The following is a 23275-nucleotide window of genomic DNA, read 5'->3' on the forward strand; positions in this document are numbered from 1 at the left end:
GTATCCTGGCAAGTGACTCGTGACTCGACCCCAATAGGTTCCTAACAGTGGTCCAACTTCGGTGAGAGGATTCCCGGCCATAACATCTAGGGAACTTTGGTCGCCACGTGCTTGGCAGTTATTAAACCCCTTGGCAGTGGAGGTCGGCTCAACCCGACACAAATCCGCTCGAGACTGTCTCTCGTATCGGTTGCAGTTTGCACGCGAAAGCGATGGTGACTTAAAGTTTATAAACGCCGATGTCTCGGTTTTCCATATTTTTCTTCAGGACCTTTCTACAAACATATTCCTCTCGTTATACCCTTGAGTATATCAAGTCTCTCAATATAATTATGCGGAACTCTATCGCACTAATTGCCCTCTCCGCCGTTGGAGGACTATGTGCTCACGGCGATGAAGCAAGCACGGAGATGGGTCCGGCTGCGTTCATGTGGCCACCCGATCGTCTCTGGGGTGCAGCGTATGACAACAATGCACCCTGTGGCTCATCAACCGGGGCCGTGAACCGAACGAATTTTCCTCTAAGTAAAACCATACATATCCGCAACCCAAAACATCAAATATACTGACATGACACTGTAGTCAACGGCAAGCTTGCACTTGTGCTTCAAGACGAGTCATGGAATGTGCAGGTTGCGATCTCTCACAAAAGCAGTAAGCCACCTCCAATCTTATCATCTATCCAAACTAACCCTCCTTAGATCCGACCACGAATGACGACTTCGAGCCCTTCATTAAAGGCTCCACTCTTTCTGAGATCGAGCCAGGACACGAATGCTACTCTGTCCCTAACCCATCTATCGACATAGAAGAGGGAATGAACGCTACCTTCCAGATCAAATACACCTCGGATTTTGATACCGATAAAAACGAAACCTACTACGCGTGCGCGGACGTCACGTACATTCCGGCCAGCAAGTTCACCTACCAAGTCCCCTGTTTCAATGTGACATCGGACGAGTTCACCGATGTTACTACCACAACCACGGCCACATCTGGGGCTACTGCTACTGCAGCATCTGGCGGAACCAAGAACACAGGTACCACGAGCGAAAAAAGCTCTGGTCTTTCGGGAGGAGCTATTGCGGGTATTGTGGTTGGCTCGGTGGCTGGATTGGCTATTGGAATTGCCTTGCTTTTCTTCTATAGAAGGCTTTTGCAGAAGTATCGCTTCTTCCGTCAAAAGGCTTCCACCCGAAATGTGGACTGGAATGAGGAGGCACCTCAGCATAAGGTCGACGATGAGGTTCCAATTGGGCTTCGGAAGATTAGATGATTCGTTATCTTCTAGGTGCTAGGTGTAGTAGGAGGAGTGTGCAGCTGTTCATGTCTGGGTCCCAGTAATGATTAATGTGCTTATGTTTGTATAGCTTTCGAACTATAATATCTGTGATACACTTACTCCGTAGTTCAACTTGCGTTATCTCTCTATTCGTGTCTTGATGATTAAACCACAAAATTAAGTGTTAATGCATGAACCCCCCCCCCCCCCCCCCCAGCGACACACTTGGACATGTACTTCCTATACTTCCTTCCTATAGATTGCACATCCAAGGCCCGTTACTCAACGTGATCCACCTTGTTATTCAGTCAAGAAGAACATGGACCAAAAGCCGTAAGGAAAAAGAAAAAGCCATCTGCCAATCTGACCCTGTTAGAACAGGGTAGGCCATCAATGGTGGAGCATACATACTCCGGTAGTTATCTCGTCAATGCTCCCGTGGTGGGCCCAGCATACTGTGCGATGCCGTTCTTCCGGAATACAAAAGCCAAGACAGTGGTAGTCAACTTAGGTAAATGCAGGGATAAAGTGGAGCCACGCTTTCGACCTCGGCGACTAGCTTAAGGCTCCATAATGAAAGAAATATGTTTAAATGTCCGACAGAGAGATTAAATGAGATTGTAAGGCAATAGGGATATTGTACTTGGAATGGAAGCCCATATAAATGATATAAACATGGTGTTCAATTCACATAGAAACTATAGATAGGATAAGTACCAGAGCAGACTCTGACCCACCATCCAGCGGACTCGGGATCTGACCGCGAGATTAGCTGAGTTTTTGTCGGAAGTGGATCCGAAAGCTACCTACTAGACAACCTTGGAGCTTCTCTCGGAAGATCACACAGCCGATGCCAAGTCCTATATCTGAGTGGCAAGGAAAAGGTACGTGCAGATGGTATGATATTCTTCATTGGCTTAAATGATTCCTATGGATAAAATCGCTCCGTCGGATTTCCGTCTGGAGGTTCGGAGGTTCGGAGGCCAGCAGGAGTGACTTAATCGGGGTAAGTGTATCTTGGCGGGAGTATTGTCGGATCTGCGAGAACGGCATGTTCCCAGAGGAAATTAGCATTTACTGGAAGCTAGCAGCTCACAGATCCGTCTGTAATCTCGATCGGTATCCCCGTTGGTGTTGATAGACATTCCATTGAGCAAACCGCCTTGATCGGGATTCGGGAAGGCCATTGGGTAGTATGGACGGCGTTCGTAGGGTTTTGCTCGTTCTTAGAAGTAAACCGGATCAATTATTTATGCAGATCCGCTCTGAGAGGCTGATTGGTGGAGTCCTGCTGTGGTCTTCTCTTTCTTGACCACAGTTGGTGTGGGGAACAACATATGAGCGATATGAATGTCGGTATTCACATCCGGGGGTTGACTCGCTGCTAGTGCAATCAATCTGAGCATAGTGCCGGCGGTTGGATCGCGGAAAGGCGGGACTTGCGTACCTCATCTCGCTTGCCGAAGTAGTAAATCAGGGACTTATTGCTGGGCAAACAGATCCAGGAGTGCTAGAGGCCGACAGGCCTTGACCGCAGGCTCACTAGGTGTAGGGAGATAAGGAAAAGGCGAGAGGCCAGTGCGGTGTTTGAATTTTTTAAGGCAGTGTATCCTCCAAGGTTGGGGGTCATCCCTTAGGGTCATTTGCCATCGTGGAAGTAGTGGATTGTTCCGGGATATTCATTGTTTCGCAAATTGAAATGTCTGACAATAACCTACATACATATGTTTTAGGATGATCTCATCTCTCGTTCAGTAGATCGCAGTTCACCTACTACCTCGACCGCTACAATATCCTCCTCCTTCCGAAAGATAAGGCCGGTAGTGTGTACGGGGTTTTTAATTGGAAGTACAATATCGGTGGTGTGTCGAAGGTTCCCAAACCCATCCACCACGCCGCTTTCAATCAAATTACAAACATATCAACATCTATGGATGTGTTTACGACAAGTCTACTTGAGCTGAATATGCCGGAGGGGTTGGAGATTTTGGAGCATACCTAACTAAGGATATCATCATAAACTGGATCCTGTCTAGCAAGTGACGTCTTGTACAATCTGGGTAAGCCAGTCTCCTCAAATGAAACCGAGCTCTGCACCATATCCGCAACAGCCTTACCAGACAAGAATGCTACAGGCATACCATGACCATGGAATCCAGCCGCGATAAACTGACCCGGTTTACCCGGAATACTACCAACATGAGGCAACGAGTCTGCACTGTATCCCATGACTATAAATGAGACAAGAGGTTAGCAAAAGGAAAATATACCCTCGAATTAAGGGAATCGTGTACAAAGGAATTGCACATACCACCAGCCCAGACATGTTTGATCTCCGCCTTACTATCCTCCCACCCAATGAACGTGCGTTGCATATACCCATCAAGATAATCTGCAGCAACCTTAATCAACTTCCCATCATCAGGGTTATTATACCACTCCTCCCGATCATCGTTATAAAGATGCGCCGCCCCGCCAACAATGAGCGACCCATCATTCCGAGAGATTTGATAAACGCACGCCCCCGGACCGGACCTAGTGCAATAAGTACCAGGCAGCTCCTGGCGGGGTGCACCAGGTGCCGCAGCAATCTGGCTACAGACTCCCTTGCATGGAATAATAGCTTTGGAATATTGCGGGGCCAAGGCGCTGGTGTATGCGTTTGTAGCGAGGATAATTTTGCGCGCGTTAATGACACCACGACTGGTGGTTACCGGCCATGATCCATCTGCGTTTGGAGTTTCCCCAATTGCAGATACCGGTGTATTGGTCTGCAAGTTCAGGCCGTGCGAAACGGCAACACGGATGAGATGGGTGACGAGTTTGTAAGGCCAGAGGTGGCCTGTTGGGAAACTGAAGCCTCCCTTGGCGTCTCGGACATGTGCCGTCTTAATGCAAATATTGTCAGAAAGAATCTCGGAGATGGATATACTATCTCGAAAGCTCATTTTGACTTACATCTCGAGTCTCGGCCTGAGACAGGTATTTGACATCTTCCATAAAGTCCAATCCCTGGTCAACCAACGAATCGTAGAAATTTTTCACCTTCTTCAGTTGATTTTCATCGAGATACATGTCATAAGACCGGGTGAAGGTGAGATCACAATCGATGTTCTCTTTACGCACCAGCTCCTCTATGATCTTCATGTGTGTGAGCTCAAACCGCACGATCTCCGCTGCTGCTTCGATACCATAGCGCTTGGCGAACAAAGCCGTTGCATAATAAATATCTGGTCTCAAATGACCACCTAAGCAAAAATAAAATAAAATAAGTGAGCTGGAATTGTATGCCTATATTTTAGGTCATAGGTAGGCCCTTACCATTGCGCCCGGTGGCCCCAGAACACAGCTCCCGGGCCTCAACTAACACCACCCGGGGGGTTGGATTTTGCGGGTTCTCTGCGAGCAAACGATAAGCGGCCGAGGCTCCGACATAGCCACCGCCAATAATTAAGATATCGGTTTCCTCTGGCAGATCTGGAGTCGTTTGGTGGTTATCGAGAGGGTCTGGTTGCGTGCGCCAAAATGGTTGGGTATACCCCGCCGTTGGGCGAGGGAAGGACTTCGCATCGGAGTTGGAGGACATGATGATTAGTGGTCCAACAGTAGTTCGAAGGCCTAAGATTCGATTTGAACTCCAGGGATGTGAAAAAGCAAATACAGGGGTAACGCGAAAAACAAGAGAAAGAGAAAGCGTGGTATAGATAAGGCGTCATCGGAGTTGATTCGCTGCAACCTATCGCAGGGGAGACCGAATTATGCGGGGCTGGGAAAATGGAGTTGATTGTGGGACTCGGGTCTATATTCATGAAATTGATGGTATTGCTAATCCTCTCCACTATTTTCATCATTGGGAACTTGCTCGTTCCGAATTCGTTGAGCTGGCAGTATTCCCAGGCTGCTGTTGTTGAGTTTCAAATGCCTCAATGACATCGGGGCAACTCGATTGGGCCTTCGCTGACTGTCTAGCCAAGTATTCAGACTCTGTCAACCGTGCTTTGACAAGCTGCTTCCGAGTCTTGGAATGTATAGCCGAATGTAAGCTTTTGGCTAAGCCCTGACCCGGATACGCTACTAAACCCAAAGCACCTAGAGACGGTCAATTAGCATAATCCTACCAGTCTTGTAGGGATACAGGGCGTGACAAACCTGATGCAGCTTTTGTCCCCATGCCAATAGGTCCTTTCACGAATCCTTTGATTGCACCCCTAATACCATCTTTCTGGCCACCCTCGTAGGGCTGTCGGAAGATATCAGTGAGCCCATGTGAGAACCCATGCGCAAAGTTATCTGAAGCGGCAGCTACTCCAGACTTGAAGTCCCGGATGTTGTCGTAGTCTTTGACCTCCTCGCCGTAAAGCCTAGGAACAGCTCTCAGGCCCTCATTGACTGCTCCGGGTATGTCTACCAAAACACCCTTGTAGTAGTAGGCTATGATCCTCCCCACGCTTTTGGCAGATCCCCCCACTGCCTTTCCCGTAACTCCCCAGTCTTCGTCTGTTAGGTTGGTTCTGGAAGTACGTGAGATCCCTTCGGATGGACTTCGCTCGGATTGGGGATTCGTAGTCTCGATCACTACGAGCTCGGGCTCGCTTTGTTGACGGGCGCGGCTGAACTCTTTGTAGGGCCGAATTACCACGTCGCTTGATGCTGTGAAGATATCCTTGTACATGCCTAGTACGGACGACGTGCCACCTGTGATAGGATCCCACCGCCGAGTCTGAATAAAAATCGATTTACTCCCGTATCTAGTTCAGGGTGTGTGTTAGCATAGATATGTGTAAATAGGATGGTTGGGATATATGATCTCACGCTTTGAGGTCCTTTATATCAATGCGAGAATTTTCAAGCAAGATCCCCGCTGCCATTTTGGACAAATTTATAGGGACCTTTGCATTTTGTTTTAACTGCCACACAGCCGGCTCAGAATCGATAAATTGGCATTTCATGTTGTCGATCGGTAAGTTGCGATGGAAAGAGGCAACAGCCGCTGAAACACCATCTTCCTCGCTCATTTCACGAGCAAGGTTACCAGCTGCTTCCAGGGTATCAGGATGCAAGCAAAAACGGATGGCTTCCGCTAGATTATCTGCGTTCAAAGACTTGTGTGGAATGGGCATTGGTCCAATCCCGCGGGACGCGACCATATTTCCCCAAAACAGCTGACTGCGACAAGTAAGCGGGGAAACTGAAAAGGCTTTCAAGGGATTACGTACTCTCCGAAGAATGGTACAATAAGAGAGGGCCTTCCAAATCGTAAACCACATGCTGTAGTTCCTGCTCCTCCGTGGTGTACAACTGCAGTGACCTTCTGGAATAGCCATTCATGCGGACAATCTCCAAGATAAAAGATCTGATCGTCCGATTGTGCTTCGCCGAGATTACTCCAGCCACGGGATATTATTGCACGACCACCCCAGGATCTGACTGCATTGACGAGTGTGGCAGTCATGGCTGGGGGGTCCTCGATCACGATGCTTCCGAACCCGATATACACCGGCGGAGGCCCAGCGCGGAGAAATGCATCAAGGTCTGGAGGTGGTGTAAAATCCGGAGGAGAGCGGAAGAAGAAGCCACAGACGTTGAGATGTGCCGGCCAGTCCGTTGGTTTAGGCATCAACGTAGGGGACCAGCAATATGTGAAGGGTATCTTCAGAGTCTCTGCTAAACGGGGACCTTCGGTCGCTGAGATAGGTTCTAGATCTATAGATTTTCTCCAATCATTGATGACATCGCCCAGGCTATTGCGAGGTCAGCGTATTGGATTATAGGTCCGTAGATATTCGGGCTGTTATTACCCTTGCCATGTCAGCCATTCGACAATCCCGTACGAAAGGTAATTAGCCATTTTCGGCTCTGTGGTTGAATATTTCAAATTTGCCAAGGGATGGGGAAATGATCTTGTGCTGGTCCACGGCATGGTAAACATCATATGTAGAGGGATGCCAAGCGCCTGAGCGCAGTGAATATGGGCGAAGCTTGGAGGGTTTGCGATGATGGCATCGGCCACAAATGGTGTTTTGGTCACGGAGTCATCCTCAATACAGGACTGCCAACATCCCTGGAGAATTTGACCTACCATGACACGCTTGCGTTGAATATCACCCTCTTGGACAGACTTCATCTGTGGTATCAGTCCCGGATTCTTCACCATATATGCCATCAGCTCCGAGGGATCTCCTCCAATGGAATAAAATTCTAGACCGGAGTCCCGCACGAAGCTTTCAAATACACCATGTGTGGCTAGTCGTACGCGGTGTCCATGGCGCTGAAGCTCGTTGCCTAGTGCGACAAAAGGCTGGACGTCGCCTCGACTACCAACAACTTGGATCACAATGTTAAGCTCGAGACCACATCCTGCATCGCCTGAAGGCTCTGGTTGTGGTTCAATATGCTCTTCCTTATGCAGAAATGGTATCAATTTCGACACTTCCCTGCCCACTTTAGAGTCCAGGTTGATCTCAATTCGACCATCAGCTTCGAAAAATTAGCACGTCCTTATTGCCAACGAGTTAGATAATTAGAGCCGTCCCCACCTTGGACCTTTGCCCCATCCTGGGTCGACTGGTTGCGTTCAAGCGTAGAAGGTCGGCGCGGTGGTTCTTCCATCACTGCGGCCGATGACATCACACGTGGGGAGAACAGAGATCTTTCCAATGTTGAATATTCGTCAAACAGCTAGGTGAGAGCTGAATATTTCCAAGTCTCTGTGAAGCATCCAATGTTTTCAAAAGGAAAGAAGTATATCCAAAGGAGGTCCCAAAAACAACTGAAGACCATGGTAGCCTTGGAGCTCGGATGATTCTGGGCCTGGCACGAGTGGATCCCCGACATGGGGATGCGCCACGTGATTGCTGATCCGAGCCAATAATAGGTCGTCTTCCAAGGAGACAGAAGCCATATGACGACATTCCTAGGAGAGTTCTACTTGAGTCGAGGCCTCCAACAAACTTCAAATACACCAATATACATGTTTTTGAAAGAACCATATTTCCACTTTCAAGCTAAACAAGAGATATCGTGGGTTGGGTATTAAACTTATGATGAAAAGCGATATCATGTTAAATATATATTGAAGGCTAATTCCAAAAGATCTTGGGCAAGGAGCAAGAATCTTAATACTAGTCATAAAGCCTAGTCATAAAGCGAATTACGATAATGATGGACTCAGGTTGGGACACTAACAATTTATATTCATTCTTCGTAATGTACAGAGTTGTGTTTAGGGGGCTTTCCCCATGATTTTCAACTTTTTTTTCGTTTTTGTTTTCCAAAAGAAATAAGAGATCCAGAAATACCCCAAAATTTGTTCTCTTCCGAAAATTTTAGCACAACTTGGGCCACTCGCGCCAAAGCGAGGTTATGGGGGAATCGCAAACTAGGAATGGAGCGCAAGGAAGTCGGGGTCATTGTTGAGAACATCCCACACCGACCGATCCAGAGTCAAGTTCACATCAACCGCATGAGGAATCTTGACACCGGGCAAAGAACGTCTATTCTGGCGGCTGGGCACCTCCTCCTCGGTAGATAAGATCATCGCCAAACCATCGACCGGGTAACCTTCACTAAAGGCTGGGGACACTAGAGAAGGGGGAATGCGCTTACCCTCAGCGGTGGCATCAAAGTCAACACCAACGTATGTCTTTCCCCTAGTCCATTGGGTGGCGACGAGGCAAGAACGGGGAAGCATCTTCTTCAGCCTGATGTGGCTTTTGTTGGGCTGCGCAGCAATCCATTCGAACTGTTGCTTCACCAAATCCATATCGACTGAGTGAATAGCATCATGGACAACCTGTGCAACCTGCCAGAGGGCGCCTTTTTCGAGTAGTTCGTGGGAGGCGGAAGTGGAGGGGCAGTAGACCGCGTTTGGGAAGTAGCGTGCGGGAAGCTTCAGACGGGCGGAGTCACGCATGTCCATGGTTGTTCCAAATTCGCGAAGTGACTGTAGGGCGTCGGGGTGTGGTGTGTGTCCCTTGTCACGCAGAACCTTAATTCTGGCTTGGTAAATACGCTGGTACAGGTAGGCTGCGATGAGCTCGAATCTGGTGAATGGGGTCTGCCCCTTGGCGTTGGGGTCGGTCGCAGCAGTCTTGAGTGAAACCAGGTCTTGGCCATGAAAACGGAGAGGACAGGTATAGACAGAGGGAGGTTCTGAAACCTCAGACATAACAATGGGGGTTTCGTCGAGGTAAAGGTTTGGAGGGTCGAACGCAAGCGCTTTCTCCTTCTGGCTAGCCGATGGACTTTGCGTTCCGCGGAAATGTGAGAAAATCTCGGGGGGAGATACAAGTGTTGGCGGAGAAGAGTCGCGCAATTGTTTGTAGATCTCGGCGAGATCGCGCACGAGCTGCATAAACCCAGTGGCATCGCAGACTTGGTGATGAACACGAATACCCAGTGCAACCCCTCCACAGCCGAAGCGAGTGTGTTGGATGGCGAATATAGGATTGTGGGAGATAGATCCCACTGTCGAATGAAAGATTGGAAGAAGACCATTACCAGAATCAGGCAGCTTGAAGACCAAGATACGGGCAGAGAGAGCAGAGATTGCGATGCTTGTGAGTTTTCTGGTGCATTGTGCCTCCCAAAGTTCAGCGCCAGTGCCCAGGCTACCAATCTCGGGGGCTTGGGTGACTGGATTCTGCTGCAGACGGCCAGTGAGGTGCGGGTAGTAGTCGAGGAGGTGGGATGCAGCCACCTTCAAGCGTTCGACCAGGAGAAAGTTATCATCTGACAATATTTTCGGCTTTCTGTAGACGAGTATGGCTTCGATGGTCAACATAGAGGAGACGGTGTGATCCATCGGCCCTAGGCTGAAAGGGGACTCGACGGCGGCGAATGTCGCCTCATTGGCGCAGTTAAGCGTGTGCCGCGTAGAAACGCGGACTTGGTCGAGTACCATCGCCGTGATTGGACGAAGCAACGACAAGGATAGTGAGATAATCAAAATGAGTAAACAGATGGATTCGAGATGACAAGGATCAGAGACAACGAGGATGAAAGATGATGATGAAAGAGGATGAAGACGAAAGGGGATGAAGATAAAAGATAAATGTTTGTGCTGCTTAAAAGCAATGGGGAATTGTCACTTCATCCCATCATTGCCTACTTTGTTGGGACGATGAACTTGTTTGTCCCCCCGAGCCCTTCGAGTGAGGGTAATTGACTATAAAGACACCTCGAGGACATGGGCACGGTTTATTCGACTATGTAGACTGTCAAAGGAATTAAAAAAAGAGTCAAAGAAATGCAACTTGGAGATAGTATGAACACATTTCGAACAAAGAAGCGGCCCGGTATATTGTTTTTTAACTTCACAAAGACACCGAAGTTGTCAGTGATCGTGGGAAACTCCACATATTTACCTAGGTATAGTATGGTTATATCAATTGAATCGTCCACTAAGATGTCCTACAAAAGGGTTGAACAATTTTAAAATGTGAATCTTAGACTACAATGCTAGTGAAGCTATGAAGATGGACGTGAGTGTAGACGTGTAGACCTGTCTCATGTCTCGTGTCTCATGTCTCGAAATATAAAAGGAGCTAACATCTCCCTTCCTTCCCATTTGGGCCCGTCACCTACCGTAGTTTCCCCGTTTGCCTTCACTGGGAAAATATAAATACCCCTCCCCCTCCCACTTCTCTCTCTTCTTCTTTCTTTTCTTCTCCACACCACTCCAGGTCCACATTGCACATCGTGGTTCCTGTTGAGTACCCTTCAATCTTTTGACCTTTGGTTCAGCTTCAGGGTCATATTCAACATATGGCTGCTGTTGTCAAGTGATCGGTTTATCCTGATGGCTCTGGTGGGTCTCTGTAGGCGGCCTGCGCTAGGCTGCGAATGGCACGAAGCATGTCTTGGGAGGTAACAGGCAGGGCTTCGGTCGAGACACTACTATAAACCACTGCGGATACAGAACGTGTTCAGGTGCTCCCGTTCACCGTCAGGAGCTGAACCAACCTAGGAAGGGGCTCTGTTCTCATCCCCTTCGATATTAACTTTTGGAACCTTTATACCAGAGATAACTCTCTGTTGTCCAAAGTATTTTCTGAGGACATTTGTTTTCAAGGTTACTTTTTATGGTTCCATATCCTCCTATCCAGAGGGTCTATCCTTTCCTTCGTGAGTCATTCTTATCTTTCTGTTATGAGTCTCACAGCACTAATTATCAGCATATGACTGTCTAGGTGGAGATGATATGGGAAGTGTGAAGAGGAAAAATTTGTGACATATCTGTGGGATAGTTTCTGTTGAGGATAATATATTTTAATCTAGGGAGGAGGAGACTTGCAAGTCTCATCAGTGATATCGTGATAGCATAATCTTAATGCCTGAAAACTGAATGTATTCCAATGTCCAAAGATCATATGTCAGATTTTCTCAGTACATATTATAGTACCAGGTAACACTAGCCTTTTGTCTGACCTCGGGATGTAGGTACTGGCTAGACACCACGGCTGATGAGCCTTTCCTCGAGGCCGAAGTAGCAAGAAGTTTTGGCATCCAAATGAGGTATCGGTCTAATCGTTGATACCAGCGGTAGTTCTCACAGTCTTTGCGTGGATAACACAGCAAGTTTCTTAAACACTTCTGTATGCACCGTGATGGAACTGTAGGTCTCATCTACCATCCATCGATGTACAATGAAACGAAAGAGCCGCTGGCGGGATCTGACCAATCAGCGACCGCCACACCCTGGAAGGCGGCTCCGACCAACCTTGGAAGAGATCCACTTTGGAGCGGCTCCGATGTGGGGACATTTTCTACATCCCTGCCCAGGTGGACACCAAATGTTTATCGAGATATTTAAAGCCTTCACCTCCATCATGACTTAATCCTAACTCACTACTCTTCATCTCTCTTCAGTCTTAATACTCATTCCTCTTTTTTTTAATACGACTCCATGATGGTCAATCCCTCAATTGTCATTGTGCCAGGTGCATGGCACCAACCTGCACACTTCCAGGGCCTCATTGATGAGCTCGCAAATGTCAACTATGATGCAGAGGGCGTGACCATGCCTTCAGTGGATTCCAGCCCGCCACTGCCTACCTGGGAGCAAGACGCGCAAGCTGTGCGACAAGTGATTATGAGCAAACTGGATGCCGGGAAGGATGTCGTCGTCCTCGCACATTCATTCGGCGGCATCGCTATGTCAGAGGCAGCCAAGGGTCTCGGGAAGAAGGACCGAGATGCGCAGGGATTGAAAGGCGGGATTATCAAGCTGGTCTACATGTGCGCGATGGCGTTACCGGAAGGCCAGTGCCATGTCGGCCAGTTGGTCCCGCAGACGCCCGAGGAAGAAGAGATCGAGCGTCAGCGCAAGGAGTTGGAGGAAAAGTTTGGGGGACTAGATGTGTCAGCGGTATGAGTACCAGTCTTTACTTCTATTTCTCAATGCTAATCTATCGCCAGGATGGAGCAATCAGCCTCCCGAAGGACCGTGTCCATCTCGTCTTTTATAACCGATGCGACCAGAAGGATATCGATAGGGCTGTGGAGCTGCTGGGGACTTTCCCCGTGGGCCCGTTGACCGTTCCTGTTACATACACCGCGTACCGTGAGATCCCAAGCACATACATTGTCTGCAAAAACGACCAGGCATTGCGGGAACCATTCCAGCGAAGGATGATCGCGCAAGGCCAAGACTGTTTTGAAGTGGAGGAATGTGATGAGGGCCATTCCCCATTCATGAGTAACCCAGGCTTCATCGTCGATTGCGTTCGGAGGGCAGCCGGAGAGAAGGTCTAGACATGCGAGGATGTCGAGTAAACCCTGTTGTCCTCTCCGTGTGTCCAGAGTTTTTCAGTAACACTGCCGGGCCAGGGAAGTGTATCATATTTAGATTTTTATGTTTTATATAACGATTCTCCTCTCTGCCGAACATAGTTACATTTTTAATATCGGAGTAAAATACATAGGCATACCGGCATTTGGACTTAAATCTATAGCCCGAAGTACTTGGCCCTAGATCGGCTGCTCTGGGCCCTCGCCTATGGAGCCATAGCCCTGCCACTATAGCTCCTCGGCATTGAACGTGTGTCAGTCGACTACTGGCTTGCCTAGATACTGGTTTTCAAACCGCAGTCACTGTTCCTAAGGCTATGGCCCATAGTCCTAGGTGGCTCACGAACTACGAACCGAGGGCTAGCTGGGCTCAGTATGTATTAACTGGCGACATGGCCTGGGAGCTTGGCCCACATCTCATAGCTGCGGGCCTCAAAAAATAAGGTGGTTGCTAGGCCCAAACGCATGCACTAGAGTTGCCATAGCACAACTCTTGTATCCTACAATGATATTTCTGTTGTGTTACAGTACACCACTTGGTTGCCATTTAAAGGGCCAAATTTGTATTTTATATTGCCGTTCCTGCAAATTTGCTTGTAATAAATCAGCTGTTCTTGCCCTTTAGCATCCTTTGGTAGCTGACAGCGTAGCTATCAACGTCCGCATGTGTACAATACTCCGACAACCATGCGCCCTCGGCGCGATGTGCCTTGACTATGCTCGATTTTGTCCTGAAGTAGACAACCGATTTTAGGCTCTTCGCAATACCAACACCAGGGTATACCACAACACCAAACATAGCGCAACCCGCTTTAGTCGTCATATTTGCTACGCCCTTGCCAATGCCCGTCACAGCGCCCTTTGCACCATCCTTTCGGATGCCTTCGTAAGGCTTCACAACCAAATCGCTCACTGCCTCCACCATCCCCAGAGCGAAACCTGTGCCGCCAAGAGTGAATCCGCTTTTGATGCCAGTAACGGAACCGTCATGCTGTGGCTTTTCGCCATATAATCGAGGGACGTTACGCAGTCCCTCCGTCATGGCGAGGGGGATGTCAACAGTCATGCCTTTCAGCGCAGTCGGCACAAAATTGGCAACACTTTTCACTGAAGCTCCAACCATCCTCCCTGCAAGCCTAGAACTATTAAATTCAGAGGCTGACGGTGCATCTTCTATGGAAACCATACTTTTTGTATCGTCAGCTCCCTCTTGTGTCTGTAGGGAGCGGTTTCCGGTAGAGCTGCTTGTAGGCCGGCGTACAGCTTGACCCGAGGCACTTGTCAAGGGCCGATCCCTGTGGCTTACTTGATAGTCTTTGTATTCCTCAAAAGGTTTGTAGAACAACCCCAAGACGGAATCAAGGAGTTCTGTCGTGGTTCCCATAACGGCAGAAGCTCCGCCTGTGATCGGGTCCCATCGACGATTCTCGATCACAATGGGCTTGATTGCATGTCTAAATATTGGTTAGTTTCGTAGCTCCATGGGACCAGAAGCTACACGTACAACTTTAGTCGTTTTGGATTAATCAACTTTTGTGCGACTAGCGTAGCGGCCGCAACTTTTGACAGTTTCACGTTGATATTGCGTGTGGAATAAGACCACACTGCTGGTACCCTTGGACATACATCACAGGAGAGGCGTTCTAAGGGAAGATGTGAATGGAAGGAAGAGACGGCTGCTTGGACTCCTGTTTCAGAAGCCATTTTGACCGCAATTTCAGAGGCTGCAGTGATCGCTTGCTTCGTGAAGCAATATCGAATTCCTTCAGCTAAGATATCCGCATTTAGCTCTTGGTGAGGGATGGGAGCAGGACCAGCGCCCGCTGCAGCCACCATAGCACCCCAGAACGGTTGACTGAAAAGTAAGTCTAAAGGTCGTTTGAAATACCATTGGGGTTCAAGTTACTCACTCTCCGAAGAACGGTACAATGATTGTAGGTCTTGCATTCCGCAAGCCACAAGCCGTTGTGCCAGCGCCTCCATGATGTACCACCGCCGCCACGTGTTGGAACAGCCACTCATGAGGGCAATCTCCAATGAAATATACGTTCTCGCTATTATTTCCGCCCAAATTCGACCAACCTTTAGAAATGATAACCCGAACACCAGCAGCATTGACCGCGTCAAGTATGGCTGCATTGATCCTGACCGGATCCTCAAGCACAATACTCCCAAAGCCAATATATATCGGCGGTGGACCAGACGATAAAAAAACTCGGAGATCAGATGGAGGGTCATATGCAGGGGCGTCACGAAAGAAAAAACCGCAGACGTCTACATATCTTGTCAGCAACATCTTTCGATATCGAGAGAGCTCTTTTGTGGGGCACTGACCAATATAAGACGGCCAATCCAACGGCTTGGGTACAAGAGCCGGAGACCAACAGTATGTGAATGGGACTTTCAGTATCTCAGCAAGATGAGGACCTTCAAACATGGCCACTTCGTCTAGATCAAGATCTTTCCGCCATCGATTGACTACATCCCCAACCCTAATAGAATAGATTAGTACGGTGTACACGTGTTCGATTTTCAATGTAACCATACCCTTGCCATGTAAGCCAGTTGACAAGATCGTACGAGGCATAATTTTTGAACCCCTGGTCTGGACTGTCGGCCTTGAAGTTGGCCAGAGGATGTGGAAAAGACTTAGTACTGCTCCAAGGCATGGTGAACATCAGATGTACCGGGATGCTGAGAGCTTGGGCACAGTGAACATGTGCAAAGCTCGGTGGGTTGGCAATGATAGCATCCGCCACGAATGGGTGGCCTGTTACCAAATCCGGCTTGATACATGATTCCCAACACCCATTGAGCATTTCCCGTATCATGATGCGCTTGCGACGAATCTCGCCTGCTCGAAAACTCTCCATGCTTGGGATGAGCCCCGGGGTCTTGACCATGTATGCCATCAGCTCTCTTGGATCGCCTCCAATTGGGTAAAATTCCAAGCCCGAGTCCCTGACGAAACTTTCAAACATATCATGTGTGGCTAGACGCACGCGATGACCATGTCGCTTCAGTTCATTTCCGAGGGCAACAAAAGGTTGAACGTCACCCCGACTCCCCACTACCTGGATCACAACGTTCAATTTAGCGACCCAACTTTTTGCAGGTTGTCGACTTGGCTCGAAGTGTCCCGACACGCGATCGGGTCTAACGGTCGTAGACTCGGCATCTTGCGTCGGTAATTCAGAGTATTCAGGCGGGGGTGTAGGAGCTCTCAAGAAAGGGCCAGTGTAGAGCTTCGAAAGACTTCGTACGACCTTTGAGTCCCAATCGATATCCACGCGACCGGCATCTATTTCTCGCAGGTCATATATCAATACATCAAACGTCAAGTCCAGCATCAAGATACCCTCACGGCGAATAAAAAAGGCCTTAAGAAAGAAGTACACATACCATTCAGATTGATACCACCCACAGCGGTAGTCGGAGGACTAGTGGTAGATGCCTCTATAATAGGTTCACCAGGTAGCTCGAAAACACATCCCGAACGGCCATTGCTAGCCATGTTCGCTAACGCTGCGGCGTCTGTCGTAGATGGATTAAGTGAACAAGATGAAGTCCCGAGAACCACAAATATGACCGAGTGATAAAAACGAGGCAGACTAGAGTCCGGAAATGAGATTCAACCATTGAACTAGGACATTGGACTTTGACCCACTTCCAATAAACGAATACGGGCCGGCTTCTTCACTTATTTCTTAGATTCCAGCCAGAGTTTAATTTAAGCTTAACCCCAAAAGTGGGGCGTATTCGTATACGTTTAAAGAAGATTTTATCGACCAATTACGAGGAAATCTTTTAGGTTTGAAATTTAGAAACAAGTGGCGATCTAGGCAACCTCAAAAACCATCTGTCAGTTTAATTACCTTGGCGATCCACCGCCACCGGCTACGGAACGGGTCATCAATAATATTATCTCTTTTGCGTCAGAGTTCCCTATTTTGCACGAAAGGGGCTAATCATAGGTAATAAGGGGGAAGAGGTGGTTAGTGGCGCGATAGTTAAGTTGATCTACAATTAGAAGATTTACGAATAAGAACAATCCCTAGGCGATTTCACCTCGTATCAATGGCGAGTGGGTCTGCTCGTAGATCCTGGAATCGTATACTTTTTCGGCATCGGCTTGTGCGGCTTCCGCGCTGCCGCCCTTCTTCAACTAATCGTATACATCTGGGCGATGGAGTCAAGTGGTTTCTCAAACCAGGGGCGAACCCGTTTACGTATAGAGCTATCGTGTTCGTACCCTGCCAGTAATATAGGCATCGGCCCACGATGTGTCCCGGCATTATGACGTTGTCCGGTTTTAGATTTTCCTAGCTATAAAGCCCCTTTAGATGTTCCACGACAGTCTTGACAATTCACAGAAAGGTCTTTACCAAAGAAACTGAGAATATATCGCCAAACAAAATCATGAAGTCCTTTGCCACAACAATCATCACAGCGCTCCTCGTTGCTGCCGAAGGAGTCTACGCGTTTCCCAGCACCGGTACCACCCCGCTGAGGAAGGAGGCAAGCAAGAAGGAAATTCTTATCGGGTCTGGAGCGATCAACCCGACGTATCTCAATGATCCGGAGTTCGCGGCCGTCCTCGCCAATCAATTTAACAGCCTCTCTCCCGAAAATGAGATGAAATGGTCGTCCCTGAATCCGACTAAAGGGCACTACAATTGGGACACGCTCGACCGCCTCGTTGAATTCGCGGAAGACAACAACATGGTGATCAAGGGACACGGGCTCATCTCGAGCTGCTGTAACCCTGATTTCCTGCTCAACATCACCCAACCCACCGCGTTTCGTGCTGCGATGGAGACTCACTTTGAGGCAATCATGCATCGATACGATGGCAAGATGGATCGGTGGGACGTTGTCACCGAAGCCCTGAAAACCAAGGGCGGCGGCTTAAATAACAATACCTTTTACCAAGTACTCGGACCCGGCTACATCGCAGATGCCTTCCGCATCGCTCGAGCAGCAGCCCCAGACGCCAAGCTATTTATCAACGAAAATCTCGTCGAGTCACTTCCAGGCAAGCGCCAGGAACTCTACAACCTGGTCTCCAGACTCGTGGCAAAGGGCGTCCCAATTGATGGAATCGCCCTGCAGATGCACATCACTGAAGTAGCCCCGAAACCGGGCGTGATCACGGAGATGATCAACTCTTACAAGGCGCTCGGATTGGAGGTGGCCATCGCTGAGATGGATGTTCACACGCTCGACAACGCGGTTGAGACTGATATTTACGGCGCCGTCGTCAGCGAGGCTCTCAACGCAGGAATTACCGACATTAGCTTCTGGGGCTTTACAGATAAGCACGCTTACACCTGGGTGCAGGGCGCAAAGCCATTGATGTTCGACCAGTGCTACAAGCCCAAGAGTGAATTTTATGCCACTCATGCTGCTCTCACCAACTTCGTCAACGGTTTCTAAGGGGCTTGAGCGCCATCTAGGCATCAGGGATTGCGCTTTACAAGTCTGCAGCCACAGCCCTGTGAGATTGACCGCAAGTTGTTTGAAAAAAACGTTGTTTGAGGAAACAAGGTCAGGATCTTAGTGACGCATCCGAGGAGTTTAGAAGTTTCCAACATTCCTGAATGTCTGATTTGTTCCATATTCATAAGGCTGTTAGATTTCCCTGAGGCACCTTACAGCCTTATTTCATTAAGCCTGGCTCCCCTTTATCTTGTGTTATATATAGTATTCAATTATTCACACTGAAGTATCCAATCGGAAGCCCATACTAGTTTTAGTTTGTATTGTGCTGACCTGTTCTGACAGTTATGAGCCCAGTCAGCCCAGAGTAACGGCTGAGACCCTCCCCCAAGTACAACTGGACCCTCCCCCAAGTACAACTGGACCCTCCGCCCGACCCTCTAAGGTCAATCAACCAATCAATCACGTTATATTAAACCTTTGGTGCCTAGGTTAAATCACAACATTCTTTTTCCAGTCATAATCCGTACCTCTGGTCATGCTCTCATTGTACAGAATCAGAGGCTGATGTGCAACGAGAGCATCAAGATGCCAAAAATCAGTTCCAATATAGCAAGTCCAAATAAACATATATCTAAGCGATGACTCTCAGTACAAACTGAACGCAGAGAATGCGTAGCATGCACCGTCCACCTCGATCTGTCTCTCTCTTCCTTTCTCTTCAAATACCCCCTCACCTCTCATTCTAGTGGGATCAGGACTCGGTTACAAGACCGGCTTCAACTTCACTTGTGACTCGCTTTCTTCCTAAGAACGTTCCCACAAGTAATAGCTGCTCAGTTCTAGATATTGTACCAGTACTAAAAACCGCTCTGCAATGAAAGCAACTCCAATATATGAGAAAAATTCGATACCAAAGACTTATTTGGCTGCCCTTGCAGACTATAAATTTGGCGATTATCATGGCATTGAGACCACCACTATAACCCTACAATCGATTGTTGGGCAGAGTTTGAGTTAGAGAACTTAAGGGCAGATCAGTGGACTCACTCGGGTCGGTGAGTGTTCAAATTAAATTTCGGAGCCTTTGAATGGCTATCGAACTACTGTTGAAAAAAGTGGCCTAATAAAGCTCTAATTGGTCCTCTTGCAGTATTACCTTTTGTTATGTCCTTAGCTTGAACAGCCTCATGATCCCTCTGGGTAGCGATTTACGAAGTAAATTTGGGCACAGGTTGCCTCACTTCTAGAAGTTGAACCTAAACCTTCATAAGAGTAGTATTCATGTCCGTAGAACAAATTTTCATGAACCTGCCTGCAGGCTTAGGGACCGGAATTTGAGACTGGTTGGTATCTACGTCTCTGGTTGCTGTGGACCGCCCTGATTATGGGTTCATCGCCGGATTTGACTTAGCCAACTACTCACGAAAACAGGCTGCAACTTTGCGCAAATGTTACCAACCATGGTGGATGTTCTCTTTTACCATTAGAGAAGTTTTGTGACCTGAAAATGGACGAAGATATCGCAGTTTTGGGAGCTTCCGACAGCGCAGACAGTCACAGAGTTATGAGAAGACATCGCGTCCGCCACACCAAATCTCGCAATGGCTGCTATCCTTGCAAATTCCGAAGGGTTAAGGTACGCCTCCTTAGTACTAGTCCTGTTAGTTTCTGTATGCTGACTAAATGCTGATTGCACTAAGTGCGACGAGCTTCAACCCGTTTGTGGCACATGTTCTTCTAGAGGCGAACCCTGTTCCTACCCTCCCCCGCGCTTTACTTCGAAAAAACCTCCTAGATCAAGAGCAGACACGGAGGAAGACAAAGGATATCTCTTACCGGATTATTTGGCGCAGTCTCATGAAGATCCACTACTCAATTGCATCCAGCCCTTGTCAATAAATGCACCAGCACCGGCGATTACTTTAAACCAATCCTACCAACACCGAGATGGAGATCTAGAAATGGATGATCTGAAGCTCCTCCAGTTCTATCATCTATACACTGCAAGACAAATGACGTTGCACCAGAGGCGATCCAATATTTGGCAGCATATTATCCCCGAATTAGCAAGCGAAAGTCGATATTTGATGCATCTGCTCCTAGCATTAGGAGGTATTCACATGGTCAAACAGAAGGCCGATGCGAATAGGATCGTGAGTTTTCAAAACTCGGATACGGTGGACTTGGCAATCATCATGAAACATCATCAAAGAGGGTTAGAAGGCTTCAGGGAAGACGTGTCCCGCATTTCTCCCTCCAATGCCGAAGCTGTATTCACCGGGTCAATGCTCGTGGTTGCATTTGCATTTGCATTCCTTAAGATTGAGGACTTTAACCCCCTTACTGGGCCTACCAAAGGGAGGAGCGGCGCCATGGCAGATCCTATTTCCACAAATACCATGTCGCGCCTTAACTGGTTGTACCTCAACCGAGGTGTAACCTCTGTGATAGGTGACCAATGGAAGACTTTGAAAACCAGCCGGCTCCGGCAGATTTTGTTATTACAGCATAGCGATGAGTTTTGGGTGAATTCATCGTCTAATGCACCGTCTCGGATTTCTCATTGCTCACCTCGCCTGCTGAAATTTGCCGACGGAGCTCGTCAAGCAGTCGCTTCTATCAAGGCTTCTCTGAATATGCTTGAACATGACTTGTCCAGCTGTTCGGGCACGCCAACATCTCAACCTTCACCGCCCACGACTTTAGACTGGGCTATGGATGCGCACAACGAGACAATATGCATCCTAGAATCTGTTTATTCCCGCATTCTATCCATATTGGGGTGTGCTTCAACTGAAAATCCGACAGACAAGGAGATCCAGTTGGACTTGGAAGAGGCAGCAATTCTGTCCTGGCCGAATTTGCTCCCCAGTGCTTTCTTAGCGTCGCTTATGACAAGCGACCATAACTACTTTAGTGGACTCTCGCTCGTCATCTTCGCTCATTTCTATCTAGTAAACACTCTGGTCGATACTTGGTATATGAGAGGCTCTTTTGAAGGCGAGATACTGAGGGTCCATGCGCTTATTGATTCTTTGAATGAGAGCCATTTGTCAACATTCATGCTGTGGCCCAAGGAGGTCATGAGCATGCCATTGACCTGTACATCATAAACCGAATGCACGGCAACAGTGAGGACCCGATAACATTGCCAACGCCGTTCGCCGCATATTAGTGCACTTGTAAAGTATCCATTGCATGCCACATAAACCCATTTATCCAAAAACCAATCAGATCTACCGAAACACTCGCTGATACGGGATACGGAGGTTTCTTACTTGAGGGTTACCCTGAAATTGTTAATCATGACATGATAGCATTAAGACTTCCTCCACTAAAGGTTGAAATGATCGAGCACATGATTTTAGGTAAATCACTGACTGCCTCGCCTCGTAAATAGCTAAAGCTGCTGAATAAAACAGGAAGTGGCAACATGAAAGAACTTTAATGACGAATAAGTCTTAAGTAGCTTACAGTATTTCAAGAGTAAGGGTCGCTTAGAAGGCAGAAAATAAGAGATTTCTTTTGAGAGGGCTTAGCTTATAGGGAAATCCTCTTGAGAGGGAATCAGTCACAGTAGGGCCTACTGAAGAGCACAGGCGACACGAAAAGCGACATGTCATATGAACTGGCTCTTCATGATAGTCGCGATTCTTTTGTTGTGTAAATTGGGTTTTCACCGATTAATTCTCAATCACGAGTATACACGGTGAACGTCATACAACGTGGATAAGGTCCACTGGAATAAGGGCCGGGGTTTGCATCCTTTACTTGCGTTGTTTGACAGAGAGAGAATCGAAATGAAGATCTCTAGCTTGATATAAGGGCAATCCAAATGGAATCTAAATTAATGCAGAAAGCAAGACAGTTAGAGCCAAAAGATCAATTAAAAGAAAGAAGGAAGGAAATGAACAAAAACACTCGTAGTCCATTCCAAGGTCTAGCGAATCGATATCTAGCCCTACTACAACATTTAACCTGAGTAAAGCTTGATGTGTGATTCTCGGCACTCTTTCATTATCCCTTGATGGCTGACCCTGCAAAGCCAAGCGCGACGCTCACTGTGGTTCCCCCCAAAAGTAGAGCAAGTGGGTGCCGAGCTGCCCACCCCTCCCTGCGATTCCACGCATCGCGGACTACCGGGAGGAGATCTCTTCGTTAAATCATGTACATAAAGTTAACAAGTTTTGTCTCTTACATGGCTGCCATTGGGACTTCTTGATGATCCCCGTATTAGGATGATACAGGTCGCCAGCCTCAAGTTGACTAAGTTGACTTGTATCCGCTCGCTGTAGGAGGTTGGAGTTCGGCAGAGAAAAGGAGGCCGAGGAGCTTTGTGCAGACGCCTGGCGTGGGGCACGGTTGGGAACAGCCCTGTTATTTGGGAAAAATTTCCAGGTTTTGTCAACCGTATCAAAATATTCCACAACCCCAGTGTCTGAACAATGGAACATAAAGTCTATAGCTTGAAATTCGCTGTGTCTCTCCTGCATTATGATGGAGGGAATCTATAGATAGTGGAATAAAAGCTCCGAAAGAGATATAATATCGATGGCGTGTATTGGGAAAATAAGTGGCTTTGGGAAATAGGGTCTCGAATCTGGCGGCTCTATATACTGCTCCAGGCGCCAGGAATTGAGTGCCCAATCTCTGGTGCCTAATCCATCGAGGTGAGATCCCATGCTGATTTGCTGATAAAAAAAAAGCAATTCATGGCAAGCCGTAATCAGTGCATTTGATTTCTCAACTTAACCATAGCGC

General features: G+C 48.0%; 10 protein-coding genes across 10 annotated transcripts; 4 read left to right on the forward strand and 6 right to left on the reverse strand.

Annotated features, from left to right (window-relative positions):
* Positions 1-332: 332 nt before the first annotated feature.
* Positions 333-1276, forward strand: N7455_011292 (uncharacterized protein; the record flags this gene model as incomplete). Its single annotated transcript, XM_040958883.2, has 3 exons — positions 333-525; positions 583-654; positions 702-1276. The coding sequence occupies 3 exons, from the start codon at positions 333-335 to the stop codon at positions 1274-1276; spliced, it is 840 nt and encodes a 279-aa protein (XP_040810709.2).
* A 2004-nt stretch (positions 1277-3280) lies between these two features.
* N7455_011293 (NAD(P)/FAD-dependent oxidoreductase) lies at positions 3281-4868 on the reverse strand (the record flags this gene model as incomplete). Its single annotated transcript, XM_040958838.2, has 4 exons — positions 3281-3513; positions 3594-4170; positions 4241-4530; positions 4604-4868. The coding sequence occupies 4 exons, from the start codon at positions 4866-4868 to the stop codon at positions 3281-3283; spliced, it is 1365 nt and encodes a 454-aa protein (XP_040810680.2).
* Positions 4869-5129: 261 nt separating this feature from the next.
* N7455_011294 (glycosyltransferase) lies at positions 5130-7909 on the reverse strand (the record flags this gene model as incomplete). The annotated part of the gene is made up of 6 exons (XM_040958858.2): positions 5130-5371; positions 5432-6030; positions 6095-6448; positions 6499-7023; positions 7081-7759; positions 7819-7909. 6 exons carry the CDS (start codon positions 7907-7909, stop codon positions 5130-5132), a joined length of 2490 nt encoding a protein of 829 aa, XP_040810719.2.
* Positions 7910-8660: 751 nt separating this feature from the next.
* Positions 8661-10184, reverse strand: N7455_011295 (uncharacterized protein; the record flags this gene model as incomplete). The annotated part of the gene is made up of 1 exon (XM_040958922.2): positions 8661-10184. One exon carries the CDS (start codon positions 10182-10184, stop codon positions 8661-8663), a length of 1524 nt encoding a protein of 507 aa, XP_040810730.2.
* A 1883-nt stretch (positions 10185-12067) lies between these two features.
* Positions 12068-13036, forward strand: N7455_011296 (alpha/beta hydrolase; the record flags this gene model as incomplete). Its single annotated transcript, XM_040958940.2, has 2 exons — positions 12068-12650; positions 12701-13036. Exons 1-2 carry the CDS (start codon positions 12189-12191, stop codon positions 13034-13036), a joined length of 798 nt encoding a protein of 265 aa, XP_040810630.2. The 5' UTR covers positions 12068-12188.
* A 640-nt stretch (positions 13037-13676) lies between these two features.
* Positions 13677-16586, reverse strand: N7455_011297 (glycosyltransferase; the record flags this gene model as incomplete). The annotated part of the gene is made up of 6 exons (XM_040958869.2): positions 13677-14526; positions 14577-14927; positions 14983-15346; positions 15407-15564; positions 15620-16373; positions 16475-16586. 6 exons carry the CDS (start codon positions 16584-16586, stop codon positions 13677-13679), a joined length of 2589 nt encoding a protein of 862 aa, XP_040810645.2.
* Positions 16587-17491: 905 nt separating this feature from the next.
* N7455_011298 (endo-1,4-beta-xylanase) lies at positions 17492-18508 on the forward strand (the record flags this gene model as incomplete). The annotated part of the gene is made up of 1 exon (XM_040958866.2): positions 17492-18508. The coding sequence occupies one exon, from the start codon at positions 17492-17494 to the stop codon at positions 18506-18508; it is 1017 nt and encodes a 338-aa protein (XP_040810736.2).
* Positions 18509-19986: 1478 nt separating this feature from the next.
* On the forward strand, positions 19987-21627 carry N7455_011299 (Zn(II)2Cys6 transcription factor domain-containing protein; the record flags this gene model as incomplete). The annotated part of the gene is made up of 2 exons (XM_040958920.2): positions 19987-20150; positions 20215-21627. The coding sequence occupies exons 1-2, from the start codon at positions 20022-20024 to the stop codon at positions 21625-21627; spliced, it is 1542 nt and encodes a 513-aa protein (XP_040810667.2). The 5' UTR covers positions 19987-20021.
* A 384-nt stretch (positions 21628-22011) lies between these two features.
* On the reverse strand, positions 22012-22278 carry N7455_011300 (uncharacterized protein; the record flags this gene model as incomplete). The annotated part of the gene is made up of 2 exons (XM_065606631.1): positions 22012-22167; positions 22237-22278. The coding sequence occupies 2 exons, from the start codon at positions 22276-22278 to the stop codon at positions 22012-22014; spliced, it is 198 nt and encodes a 65-aa protein (XP_065459797.1).
* Positions 22279-22531: 253 nt separating this feature from the next.
* Positions 22532-23007, reverse strand: N7455_011301 (uncharacterized protein; the record flags this gene model as incomplete). Its single annotated transcript, XM_065606632.1, has 2 exons — positions 22532-22650; positions 22713-23007. 2 exons carry the CDS (start codon positions 23005-23007, stop codon positions 22532-22534), a joined length of 414 nt encoding a protein of 137 aa, XP_065459798.1.
* Between the last annotated feature and the right edge of the window lie 268 nt (positions 23008-23275).

The sequence above is a fragment of the Penicillium solitum genome (assembly GCF_028829755.1).
Source record: "Penicillium solitum strain IBT 25940 chromosome Unknown utg000009l_segment0_segment0, whole genome shotgun sequence".
NCBI lineage: Eukaryota > Fungi > Ascomycota > Eurotiomycetes > Eurotiales > Aspergillaceae > Penicillium > Penicillium solitum.